Source organism: Nomascus leucogenys, chromosome 5 (genome assembly GCF_006542625.1).
Source record: "Nomascus leucogenys isolate Asia chromosome 5, Asia_NLE_v1, whole genome shotgun sequence".
In the NCBI taxonomy this organism is placed as follows: domain Eukaryota; kingdom Metazoa; phylum Chordata; class Mammalia; order Primates; family Hylobatidae; genus Nomascus; species Nomascus leucogenys.
In genome coordinates, this window is record NC_044385.1 from 139,211,642 (window position 1) to 139,225,380 (window position 13,739).

Below are 13,739 nucleotides of genomic sequence, written 5' to 3' on the forward strand. Positions count from 1 at the left end.
AAGTTGCCACAAGCTCCTGATCATCGTGGTAGGTGCTGCGTGAAGCTGAGACGTGCGTGAGCCACATCCCAGGGGGCTTTGAGCCCCCACCGCGGCGGCGGCTGAGGGGAGGCTTGTCGTACTCACACAGGAGGACACAGGGCTGCAGTGTTCACTCCACGGCCTCTTATCGTTGGGATCTGAGGAATTTTCCGAGAGGAAGTGAGAATTAACAATGATGAAAGGTTTGTGAGTGAGTGACAGGCATGTTCTGTTGAGCACTGCATGGGGCATTGTGTGCCACCAGAGGAGGGGGCAGAGGTCAAGAGCCCTGGAGGGCTGGGAGAGTTCAGAGGACCGAAGTCCTCAGAGCACAGTGGAGCCAGACCCTGCAGCCGCCTTCCCATCGGGGGCTGCTTAGAATCCAGCATTGCAGGGATCCAGGTGAAGGGGGCTGTCCAGGTGTGTGGACGCGCCTCGGCTCAGCCCTCTAACAGACTCGGCAGCTGGGATGGGCTAGAGGCATGAGCCCTCAAAGGAGGTTAGGAAGGAGCTAGGGAGAAAAGATATGCTTGTGTGACATCCTGGCCGAAGTGAGAACAATCGTATCAGATAATGAGTCATGTCCCATTGAGGGGTGCTGACAAGGGCTGGACGGGCTCTCGGGAGGAGGCCACGGAGCCCTGTGCTGAGGAGACGCCCACAGTCCCGGGATCACTGGATGGTAAAGCCGCCCTGCCTGGCGTGGCTGGGCTTGGCCAAGACCCAGAAGCAGAAGTTCCGGAAGCTGGAGGCGGTGGCTGTAGGGGACGCAAGGTGGCGGGGGACTGTCGCTGTTAAGAGACAAAGCTGCAGTTGTCGTAGGCTGTGTGCACCCTTGGTCTTCTCAGTGAGGACGTGGATGAGGGGCGGCGAACCCACCGTTATCTGTTCTCCATAAAAAGCTGCCCTAAACTTAGTTAGCTTGAAAAGCCCTATTTTACAGATTTATTCTTCATTTAGTGGCTCAGGAGTTCCAAAAGGGCTCGGCCAGGTGGTTCCTCACTCCACGGGGCACTGACTGGGTCCTTCGCTCAGCTGTGTCCTCATGGGGGCTGGGCTGGAAGGGCCTGGGGGCTGCAGTCCCGCACCTCCACCTCCCTGCCCTTTCGCAAAGCCCACCCTCAACCCTGGGTGCTGGGCCTCCTCAGAGCAGGTGGATGCAGGGCCATGGGACCGCAGGGCATGAGAGGGCAGCTGCAGTGTCCTGAGTCCCAGGCTGACTTCCGCTGAGTCCTGTGGGCAAAACAGATCGCAAGGCCAGACCCAGGCTCGGGCGAGAGAAATGGACTCCGTCCGGCCAAAGCAGCGTGGCAGGGTCAGTGGCCAGCTCCAGCAGGCAGACCTGGAGCCCAGCCTATGTGACTCCAAAGTCAACGTTCGAATGGAGCCCTTTGGAATTGCATTGCTTAAAAGGCGCCAATGTCAGAGAAGCTAGACGATACCCACAAACAGTAGAGTTAGGCAGGTTATTAGCGCACATGCGTATGTGGAATATTATGCAATATTTAAAATAATGGTTACATTGTTTAAAAGCATGGAAACAGTTTATTCTCAGTGTCAGGAAGGAGGCAGGAGACAAGCTTCTCTATGCAGTATCATCTCAACAAGGTTAAAAAAGCCCATAGAAAAAGGCTTGGAAGGAAACATGCTGAATTGTCATGGTAGCTGTCCCATGGTGGCCAAAATAACGAGTGTCTAAATTCATGTCACTTTTGTGTACTTTCCAAATATTTTCTTCAAGCAGCACACATTTCTTTCAAATAAAAATTATGTAACGACGAAGAACATGCCTTAGTTTTAACTGAAATGCTGGGTGCTGATGAAAACAGGCCGACATCTGTGGAGCCCTCGGGGGCGTGGAGCCCTCGGCTAAGGGTCTGCCTCTGGTCTCTCCCCAGGTGGGCGGGGGCAGGACGGAAGCCCGGTTATCACTTTCCCTGACTACCCGGCCTTCAGCGAGATTCCGGACAAGGAGTTCCAGAATGTCATGACCTACCTCACCAGCATCCCCAGGTAGGTGCACTCAGAGCCCAGCAGATACTGTGGGTCGGGGCAGAGTCTCTGTGAGGTTTCACCGTGGTGGGGTCCCTGTGACTGCAGGATAAATTAGGGGCTCTCCCTGTGGCTTTGCTGAGGGGCTAGAGCTTTGTCAGCATCATGGCTCTGAGGAGCTCAGGAGTCTGCCTCGGATCTGATCTGGGGTCGGAATCCAGCTTTTCCGCTCCCAAGCTGCCATTCTTCCCTGTGTTACCACCTGGAGGCCCAGTTGCTCAGCAGTCGGGATCTGACTTAGCCTGGGCGCTGCTGTTCTCCCGCGTAAACTGTCACTGCGCGTGCCTGTTCCATCAGCAGAGCTCTGTAGTGCGAGGGGTTCTGTGTTCTTTATGCCGAGGAGGCCGTCTGCCCGGGGCCTGATACTCATGGGAGCAGAGCCTGTCCACGTGGCCTCTCTGTGGCGTGGTCAGGCCGTGGGGCCGTGGCCGCCTCCTGCCTTTTCCAGGAGAGAACTGACCCCAGAGGTACCAGAAAATCCGGTTAGCAAAAATGGTTCCCTCGGGCTGCAGTTTTTTGTTTTGTTCCAGGCAGAGCTGGGTCCCCGTCCTCTGAAAAGGTAGGGAGCCCAGTTCTGTGTCTCCCTAGAGGCCGGCAGGAGAGCAGCGTCAGGCTGGTGAGCTGCAGGCTGACTTGCGGGGGACGCCGCGGGGGTCTCGCATCTGATGTGCTCATCCCAGCCTCCAGGAAGTTGCTGAGAATGTCAGCCTCACACCAGACAGTGTAGTTGCTGCTTCCATTCGGGGTATAGTGAACACACACCAAGTAAAAACAGAAATATCCTTAAATATGGCATCTGTATCCCTCACATTACATAAGGTGGCAAAACACAGAGGAGATGTTTAACCATCGGCGTGAAAGTGCAGCCGCGGCCGTTACCGTGAAGGTTCTCCTTCATTCTTCAGTCTTTTAAAGACAACGGCGCACTGGGCCTGGTCACAGAGCTCCGCGAAACAGCACACTGATCCCCTGATAAATACCACGTAACCACCAAGTGGCAGCAGCCAACCTCTGCAGTCACACCTCGAGGAGAGGGAGAGCGGTGGGCACCTCTGTCCAGTTGGCAGGTTGAGGTGGGAGCTGGCGGAGTGGGGAGCCTCACCTGTGGGCCTGTCAGGGGCAGGACGTCTTGGTGGGGCAGAAAGAAGGGGGCTCGTGACTATGGTCAAAGCCCTGGACATGGCGGTGTCCTGGTAGCCCCAAATCACTGTGTTGGGTTTGTGGTTTTGACCTCAGTCTCTTGTCTTTTGTGAGAATCTTGCACCCACCATGCGCCAGGCTCTGCTGGCTGAGCTGAGTGCACGGAGGAGGGGCTGGGTCTCGGGCCGAGCGGCCGAGCTCCCTGAGGGGCTGATGGGACCGGCTTGGTGGGGCAAGGCTGTGATGCTGCAGGTGGTTTCCACACATTCCTCCCTGGTTCTCAGCCACACTGTGGCAGGAAGGCAGTTATGAAGCCCATGTTATAGATGAGGCTTAATAACACAGTGATGGGTGGAGAAAGTGGATGGCTAGGCAGGGGAGCGCCCGAAGGCTCAGACCACATGGCCATACCCCAAGGACATAGGCTGCAGGTGTGCTGTGGCCAGAGGGGTGTCCTGGGGAGGGCGGTGATCTCCAAGCCTCCAGGCCTTTGTCACCTGCACGGGAGGAAGGGCCTGTGTCCCAGGGGATGGCCGGCCTGACAGGTACATCCACCCCCTGATGGCACCTCCTGGCATGGGGCTAAATGAGATTCTGTGGTGTCCACACTGAATGCTGACTGGTCAGACTCATTCTCAGAAGTCAGGGCTGTTGTCAGTGCTTCCTACTTGGAGCCATGAGCTGGGGCGCCTCCTGTTTGTTGAACCTTCCCGTCTCTTTTGTCTTAGAAACTTCATGGAGTCCCTTAGCTACCCACATCCCTTTTCGCGAGATTTTTCTAGAATCTGCAGAGTTCCTTAGCTACCCACATCCCTTTTCTTGAGATTTGTCTAGAGTCTGCAGCACTCAGAGGCCACCCATCAAGGCCATAAGAGTGTGGTAGGCGGCACGTGTTCATGTGTGCAAGCCTCTGTTTATCCGATGTTCTGGAACCTTCCATGGCCTCCTTGCTGCTGCCCCACTTGTCTGTCTGCTTCTTCTCCTGAGATCCAGGAATCTCAGATGGGTCCAGACTCCCACAGGACAAGACTCACTCAGCCATCTCTGTAGATTGCGCATCTCTGAGTCGCATAGCCTGGTCTGGCTGAAGGTGCCCGGAGCGCAGGCCCAGTCCCCGCTGTGGACACGTGGGCCCCAGGATGCTCAGAGGCAGCTCCGTGGATCCCCACTGTTTGCCTGTGGATGGAAACTCAGGTTTTCTGGTCACACTTAGATAATAAAAAGTGGAAAGAGGCCTTTGTATCACCAAACGCTCTAAATCAGATCCTGGAAATGCCGGCTTCGTTCAGCCGTGAGCAGCGCTGCTGACCGTGGAGCTGTTTCCCCCAGTGGACTCAGTGTGGGTGTCTGAGTGTGTGGGGTCAGTGTGTGGTGTGTGTAGTGTGAACGTGTGGCGTGTCTGAGTGTGTGGTGTGTGTGTAATGTGAGCCTGTGGTGTGTGGGGGTGTGTGGTGTGTGTGGTGTGTGTGTAATGTGAGCATGTGGCATGTGTGGGGTGAATGTGTGGTGTGGGGTGAGCATGTGGCATTTGTGGGGTGAGTGTGTGGTGTGTGTGGGTGAGCATGTGGCATGTGGGGTGTGGGGTGATGTGTGGGATGTGGTGTGTGGGGGTGAGTGTGGTGTGTGGTGTGTGGCATGTGTGGCATGTGTGGGGTGTGTGGGGTGGTGTGTGGGGGTGGGTGTGGGGGGGGGGTGGGGGGGGGGGGGGGGGGGTGTGGGTGGGGGGTGGTGGGTGGGGGGTGTGTGGGGGGGGGGGGGGGTGGGGGTGAGCATGTGGCATGTGTGGGGGTGGTGTGTGGTGTGTGGGTGTGGGGTGTGGGGGGGGGGGGGTGGTGTGGCATGTGTGGTGTGGGGTGTGTGGGGTGAGTGTGGTGTGTGTGTGGCATGTGTGGGGTGTGTGTGGCATGTGTGGGGTGCGTGGGGTGTGTGTGAGCGCGAGTGTATGCGTGCATTCTACCCACGTTTCCTTTCTTCCCAGGTAGGTCTCGTCAGTGTCAGACCCAATGCTCCGTTTCTATCTGGAAATAAAACTCTTTGATAACAAAACCCAACCCATGTGAATTTGGGAGGACGCCCGTGTGCCCCGATCAGAAGGACCCACAGAAGGGAAGCTGCAGGCCTGTAAGAGCCACCTGTCGCCTGGCTGTCCCAGCGTCCTAGGGCGCAGCAGCCACGGTAGCCCCGCTGGATTTCTATGAGCACGGGGGCTGCGGGCGTGCTGTGGGGACCCCATACCTCTAGGGTGTTGCCATTGAGCATATCCTTCCAGAGAGAGTGAACAGTTCTTGACACATTTCTAAGGGAACTCTTCTTCCTAAGGGCATTTAAGGGATGCCTTCTTGAGAAGTGCAGAGTGTGTTAAAAACGTGGGGGTCAAGCACGGCCTCTGCAGATAAAACCAGGGTCCCCGCAAGCCTTGCAGGTGCAGCTTGGCGGAGGGGGCCGTCCCAGAGGAAGTCTCTGCATCCCTGGCGAGCAAATTTGCCAGGCTCGTGACAAGCAGGAGACCTGCCCGCGGCGCCCTGAGGGTGCTGTGCCCCTGGGAAGTACCCTCTACAGGGACCCTTTTCCCACGGTGGGGACGGGGCTGCCCTCTGCTGGAGACGCGGAGCATTGCGGCTCGGTCCTGGGGCATCCCTGGGAAACCAAGTGAGGGAGGGGAGCTTGGAGCTTTTCTTCCAGGAGAAGGTGGGCGAGACCCTGGCACAGGCGGTTCCTCAGCACGCAGTTTCCAGACAGCTGCACAGCCAGCGCGTTAAGTGGGAAAAAGTGAAATTGACCAGGCCTGTTCTTTCACATGTCAATGCAAATTAAATGGACAAATCTCTCATGAAGGCTGCTTTTAAGGGGTTTCAACTGTTACATTCTAAACCAAGCATCACTTCTATCCATTTAGAAAGAATGTTGTATTCTAATTTTAACTTTCCTTCTGTTTTCATATGCAAATGCCAGGTGTCCCAATTTAAGCACTACATCTGACTATACTCATCATTTTCGGAATATTAGACTGAAATAGGTTTGCCCGGAATGGTTTGGGACACCTGTTAATATAAACCAAGTTTTTGGTCCTTGGAAAGATGACTCACCAGGGCGAAGGGGGTGACCTCGTGCTTTGCTGACTCAGGTGTCCGCTGACGCCCGGTGTGGACTCTCAGGTGTCTGCTGACGCAGGTGTGGGCCCTCGGGTGTCCGCCGAAGCCAGGTGTGGGCCCTCGGGTGTCCGCCGATGCAGGTGTGGGCCCTTGTTCGTCAGAGGGCAGGTTCGGATCTCTGAAAACCCTATAGCCCTTCCTACTCCTAATGGAGCACAATTTAACCAACATCGGCCAGGCCTTGGTAGGAGCCAAGGTCTCAAAGAGGCGATGGAGACCAGCGACAAGCAGATTCCAGACCCTGTATGGCCCCCTTAGAGCCATATGGTCCGGGGAGGAGATGCACAGGTAGACGGTCAGACCTGTGTGTCCAGGCACTGCTTGCTGAGAAGTCTCAATGGTCAGCGCACACTGGGAATACAACAGCAAATAAACAGAGAGAATTGTGTTGCTGAGACAATATGTCAGCTATGGAGGGTATACAGGGCAGCAGGGCTGTGGGAAAACAATGTGAGAAAGAGACATAGAGAGACAGAGACAGACAGAGAGACAGAGACAGAGAGACAGAGACAGACAGAGACAGAGAGTGACAGACAGAGACAGAGAGACAGAGACAGAGAGCAGAGACAGAGAGAGACAGAGAGAAGAGACAGAGTGACAGAGAGATACAGGAAGAGACAGAGAGACAGAGACACAGAGATAGGGAGACACAGATAGAGAAAAAGAGCATGAGGGAAGCAGAGGGCGGGGGCGGCAGCATCTCTGTGGACAAGGAACTTAATGTAAACTGGGAAGCATTCATCACAGAGACCCCAGGAGGGAGCCAGCTTGGGTTGGGGGGACAGTCACAGAGACCCCAGGAGGGAGCCAGTGGCATCTTTGGGGACAGCGAACGCACCAGGGGGCAGGACAGAGTGCCGGGGAGTCGGGGGCTGTAGGGACAGTCTGGGAGGTGAGACAGGGTCTGTGGAGCCTTTTCTGAGGGCTGTGTTTTCTGTGAAGTGGGTGCCAAAGAGTTCATGAGCTGCCAGAAGGCAGGGTGGAGGGAGAATGCAGGGTGGAGGGAGGAGCTGGGAGATGGGGAGGAGGGCAGCGGCCCTCAGAGAAGGGATGAGGTGGGGAGCCTGGGGCTTGCTGGAGCAGCAGTGTGGAAGGAATTCACTGAAGCTGATGATGACGCTGACTTTCCATGGGCCTGGCTCAAAGCTCCCAGCTACTTGGGAGGTAGGGACTCCCATCTACCAGCCAGCTTGCCGGGACAGGGGTCACGTTCAGCCCATAAGAGGCATGTACACATACAGATGCACACATGCACCCACACAGGCTTGCGCATGCCACACACACACACACACAGATGCAGACACGCAGGCACTCATGCACTTACATACACAGATGTGCACGTGTATAACCACACACGCACACACACACGCGCATGCATACCCCCCCACAGACCTGCACACGTACACGCCACATGCATGCACAGTTTGTGTGGACGGTATGGGGAGGGTGCATGTGGGACGGAACAGAAACGCGAATGTAATCATTGGGCTCCCAGTCAAGAGGAGCGTCCTCCCATCTCGCTGATTCTAAGATGAGCACCTGGAGCCAGCTCGGCTTGTCGCCCCCCTGCGGTGACCTGAGCAGCCTGTCCGGCTGTCTGAGCTGGAGGGCAGCTGGACCCCAGCCCTTGGAAGAGCCCCACTTCTCACTGTGGGTTTGATTTCCTGTTGAACTTTGAATTGGCTTTTGAATATAAGGACAGGAAGTGTCTGTGAGCGTGTGTGAGCGTGCTAAACAATTTAATACGTGTGCATTAAAAAGTGAAGCTTCCGCTTCACCTCCTGCTTCCCTCCCCCACAGCTAACTGTGGAGCTGCACTGGGGTGACACCCAGGCTGTTCATCCATGTGTGATGGGACAGCACAGGACATGCCACCTCGCAGCTTGCTGCTTCTGTTCAGCGGTGTGTCGTGGCGCCCTTCTACCTTGGTGCCATTTGCTGCTGCCTTTCATTTTATATATATATTTTTTCATGTTTTCAGACAGGGTCTTGCTCTGTCGCCCAGGCTGGAGTGCAGTGGCAGGATCTCAGCTCACTGCCGCCTCAACCTCCTGGGCCCAAGGTGATCCCCCTGCCTCAGTCTCCTGAGTAGCTTGTACTGAAGGCATGAGCCACCACACCTGGCTAATTTGGGTATTTTCTGTAGAAATGGAGTCTCGCCATGTAGCCCTGGCTGATCTAGAATTCTTGGGTTCAAGTGATCCACCCACCTTGGCCTCCGAAGTGCTGGGAATACAGATGTGAGCCACCGCGCCCGCTGTGCCTTCTTTCTAAAGGCTTCCTGGCCCCTGTGATGTAAGCGGACCTGGTATGCTCACTTGGGCCGGCCCACGTGACGTGAGTGGCCCCGTGACGTGAGTGGCCCCATGACGTGAGTGGCCCCCGTGACATTAGTGGACCCCATGATGTGAGTGGCCCCCATGACATTAGTGGACCCTGTGACGTGAGTGGCCCCGTGACGTGAGTGGCCCCCATGACATTAGTGGCCCCATGACATGAGTGGACCCCGTGACGTGAGTGGCCCCATGACATGAGTGGACCCCGTGACGTGAGTGGACCCCGTGATGTGAGTGGACCCCGTGATGTGAGTGGACCCCGTGATGTGAGTGGCCCCCGTGACGTGAGTGGACCCCATGACGTGAGTGGCCCCGTGACGTGAGTGGACCCCGTGATGTGAGTGGACCCCGTGATGTGAGTGGCCCCCGTGACGTGAGTGGACCCCGTGACTGAGTGGACCCCGTGAGTGAGTGGACCCCGTGACGTGAGTGGCCCCATGACTGAGTGGACCCCGTGATGTGAGTGGACCCCGTGATGTGAGTGGCCCCCGTGACGTGAGTGGCCCCGTGACGTGAGTGGCCCCGTGACGTGAGTGGACCCCGTGACGTGAGTGGCCCCATGACGTGAGTGGACCCCGTGACATGAGTGGACCCCGTGATGTGAGTGGACCTGCGACAGTGGACCCTGTGACATGAGTGGCCCCGTGACGTAGTGGACCCCGTGATGTGAGTGGCCCCGTGACGTGAGTGGACCCCGTGATGTGAGTGGACCCGCGACAGTGGACCCTGTGACATGAGTGGCCCCGTGACGTGAGTGGACCCCGTGACGTGAGTGGCCCCGTGACGTGAGTGGACCCCGTGACGTGAGTGGACCCCGTGTGCTCACTTGGGCCTGTTTGTGGGCATTTTGTGGTCTCCACTGTTTCCCTGTTAGGGTCACTGCTGTAAAGGGTCACCCCACCACGGGTGTGGCTGCTTTCTGTGTTCTGCCTGTGAGATTGTGCGCCGTTTCTGGCGCTTCTCAAATGCTCCAGCCGGGTGATTTCCCCCCACCCCAACGGAGTTGGCAGTTTCAGGGCCGCCCTTGTCTGCCATCCCTGGCTGGCCTGAGGCTGTGCTGGCCCCGGTCGCCCTGCATGGTCTGAAGCCCTGAGTGGAAGCTCTGCCACCCACAGCCAGCCTCGTTAGGAGGAGCCGGGAGACACTGCGTGGCCCAGGAGTCTGCGAGCTGCCCTGGGTGGGAAGCCACCTCTCGGGTGTGTTTCCCGTCTCCACATCAGCATTTTGTTCATGGAGTCTGCTGCTTCTGAGCACTGGGGACACGTTGCGGAGGCCCTGCCATTCCTTCCTCTGGGTTCTGAACGCACCGCGGTGACCACCTCCCCCGAGGTCCTCTCCCCGCGCCCTCCCAAAACACGTTCTCCAGGTCCTTTTCTGTTACTGCTATTGAATGCAACAGCTACTGACCACCTGTGGCCATTTAAATGTAAAATGAAAGCTAAATAAAATTAAAAATCCAGCCCATGGCAGGCAGGGCTGCCTCTTTTTTTTTTTTTTTTTTTTGGAGATGCGTCTGGCTCTGTCATCCAGGCTGGAATGCAGTGGTGCAATCTCGGCTCACTGCAGCCTCAACCTCCCCAGCTCAGGTGATCCTCCCACCTCAGCCTCCTGAGTAGCTGGGATGACAGGCGCACGCCACCACGCCCGACTAATTTTTGTATTTTTTGTAGAGATGGGGTTTCACCATGTTGCCCAGGTTGGTCTCGAACTCCTGGGCTCAAATGATCCACCCACCTCAGCCTCCCAAAGTGCTGGGATTACTGGCGTGAGCCACCATGCCCGGCCAGGCAGCCTCATTTTCATTCACACATAACCAATGGCTGCTTATTGGGCTGCACGATGGTTATGCTGGCTCCGTCCTGGAGGAGTGAGCACCCTCACCCTCACCCTCGCCCTCGCCCTGGTCTCGCCCTCACCCTGGTCTCACCCTCACCCTCGCCCTGGTCTTACCCTCGCCCTGGTCTCACTCTCACCCTCGCCCTTGCCCTGGTCTCGTTGGCATGAGCAGAAAAACAAGGCCCGGGGTTGCAGTGTCTGTGCTCAGGGTCCAGGACGCAGCTCAGGACCAACCTTCCTTGGGGAGTGACAGTCCCCAGAGGTTAGGGGTTGCTGTGGCCGCAGAGCCACAGATCTGAGGTGAGGAAGGCCTGCCTGAGGCAAGGCAGGCCCGCAGTCCCGGGCGGTGGCGTCAGGGTGGGTGCCCTGATAGCAAAGGACCTATGGCGCCCACACCGGAGGGCGGGAGAAGGAGGAAGAACATGGCCCCCGTGAAGCCCCTCGGGAGGAAGGGTTCGTGTCCCACGCGCAGCACCCCCTGCAGACCTCACCATTCCCGACAGGAACACTTGCGAGATTCACTTCCAACCACACGAGGGCGCAGTTGGGCAACCGCAGCTTTTGGAAAAATGTTGAAACTGGGGCGGCTTCTCTGGGTGACTCTGACGCCCTCATTGCTTCACGTTTAATTTTTGTGTCCTGCTATAACTACCACGTAGTGCACTTAGGAATCGTGCATGTTTTACTCTAAGGCCTGTCTGTAAACCCTAATAAATGACCCTACTCAGGTAAGACGTCCTGACAGTGAGGTTTTTAATATTTACAAGCCACAGAATTATTTCCTGCAGCCACAGACTTCCTTGGCGGGAAACCAGGTCCTCTGACCTCACCCGGCTCTGAGAAGTCTGTTTTGCCGTTTTCTGCCTCAAACCCCCTCTGCGGTGTGCAGCTCTGGGTGTCTGATCCCTCAGGGGTTCTGTCTCCCCTCCTCCGGCCCCCTCCCTGGCTCCTTCGCCTGCTGCCTTTTTCTTCCGTGAGGGTACAGTTCCAGTGTCCCCCAGGACAGCTTCGTGGCCGGCCGCCTCCGTGGATCCGGGTGGGCACAGGTCCTGCAGGGAGCTCCTGTGTTATCTGCCCTCCGCCTGAAGCTCCGTGGAAGATGGCGATTTTAAGGTCTTACTGTGGTGTGAGCGATCGGCAGACCCCAGCGCCCCACTTGTTAGCTGTTTGACCCTGGGTATGTCATTCACTTCTGCGTTCCTCAGTTTCTGCACGTTTAAAATGGCAGAGGCCCCTTCGGTAGGGAGTCTGTTTGGCGGGCGATGGGGCCTTCCTCTCCGTGGTACAGCAGGGGCCTGAGGGATGTTTGGCCTCAGCAGGTGGAGGATGGCTGCAGGTCAGGATTTTGCATCACAAACAACACTGCTGCGGTCACATTAGTGGATTTTGTTATTATAGAGGACACTCGTGTCTGTAACTCCAGGGACCCATTCTCCATGCCCAGAGGCACCTCGGTCCCACAGACCCCAGCCTGATTCTGGGTTCGCAGTTGGCCAGTGTTGCAGAAGCTCGCAGAGGAGTCTTTGGAAATGAGAATGACGCCACCATTCTGTTTTAATTGTGTCATTGCTCTTCCTTCCTTATATACATAAGTTAACTTAGGTCGCTTTGCTTTTCACAGCCAGAGTTCTAAGACAATTTTAAATACCACTTTTCTTTCGCTATTTCTTTATGAGTGTGTTGGGTTTTGGGGATCACAGATGTGCTTGGGCAACCAAGGCCGCCTGTGCCTCTGTGCTCTGGGGGGCTTTTCCTACGAGCTTTGCATGAGATGCCAGCTGCCTACAGGTAACTGGGCATAGAGGGCAGGAGAATAAAGCAGGCCAGGGCATCAGGTGGGGCTGATTCCATGGAGGGCAACGGCAGTGGTGGGGGCAGGTCCGGGGTGGGCGAGTGGCAGCAGCCACCCACAGAAGGACACGCTGTACCGGCCCCGCATCCCCAGGAGTGCGTGTGTCGCAGGTGCACACCCAGGAGCCCTCTCACCCAGGAGCCCTCTGAGCTCGCGCCTTTCTTCTCCAGGTGTCTGCGATATCCTGCTCCCCTTGTGTTCCTCCTGCCTCCTGGCTGCTGCCAGTGGGCGGCCCCCCAACTCCTCCACCAGACCCTGACTCTCAGAGGACCCCCAGCCTCTATTTGTGTTATTCCCATCCAGTCCATGGGGTTCAGATACCAAGTGGAACTTTTAACAACCGTGAATTCCTAAGACCCACTCTCAAATCATCACATCAGAATATCCAGGAGTGGCCCGAGAAGACCCGTGTTATAGCAAGCTCCCGGATGTTTCTCTTGCATCCATCTGGCACTGGTCTGCACCCTGGTGTTTGGAACCGCTACACTTGAACTTAGTGCCGTACGGTCCAGCGGCCCTCCTGTCCATCTCAGTGCAGAGAGGCGCTGGGGGAGGTGCAAACGTGTCATCCTGGAAGAATTCCTCTGGACCAACAGCCTGCCGTGTTCTTGGCGTCTGCGCACAGTAGAGCCCCACAGGCTGGCTTAACCTTTGGCTTGCGTCCTAAGCTCTGTGCGCTGTTAGGATGATGATAATGACCACGATGGAAAGCACCTTGCTGGACCCCTAGGAGTGGAAGGTGGAGGGCAGGCCAGGACAGGGTTGAGCTAGACAGAGGGAAGAACACAAGTTCTGGGGAAGCAGGGAATTGTAACCAAAGATGAAACCACCCCTGCCCAACAGCACCATTTGTAGGGACCTTGGAGAGTTGGTTGAACATCTGCAGAGCATGGGGTTGGAGACTCAGGTCAGACTAAACTGGTTCAGAGCCAGGATACCCCTTTCGACCTGGGTTACATTTGTCATCATTCATGTAAATGTTTCTATTAGATGGAAACAGGTTCAAAACCCGCTACCTACTTCCATTCTGGCTGTAATAGAGTATCTTGTAGCCAACTGATATTTCCACCAAGAGCAACTGTAAAACCTGGGTAAAATTTTGTTTAAAAATATGTTTGAGGGATTGAGAGGCTGCAGAGGCAGCCAGGACTTGGGGAGCCAGATTCTGGAATTTTACAGAGGTGAGCCCCACTTTCTGCATTTCATGGTGAAGTATTGAACGCTTTGCTCCTGAGATCAGGAACACTGTTCTCATTTCTATTCAGGATTGTGCTTGGAGGTACCAGGCAGACAACAAGACAAGAAAAGTCTTAAGGATTGAAACAGTAAGAAACACAGGTATCATTCATT

General features: G+C 56.2%; 1 protein-coding gene across 1 annotated transcript in view; it reads left to right on the forward strand.

Annotated features, from left to right (window-relative positions):
* The window catches only part of MCF2L (MCF.2 cell line derived transforming sequence like), a 100,675-nt gene that overhangs the window by 54,554 nt on the left and 32,382 nt on the right, over positions 1–13,739 (forward strand). Inside the window, exons 3-4 of the mRNA XM_030812471.1 lie at positions 1,920–2,034; positions 6,338–6,473. Of these exons, the coding sequence (XP_030668331.1) occupies positions 1,920–2,034; positions 6,338–6,473 (251 nt within the window). The remainder of the gene's footprint in view (positions 1–1,919; positions 2,035–6,337; positions 6,474–13,739) is intronic.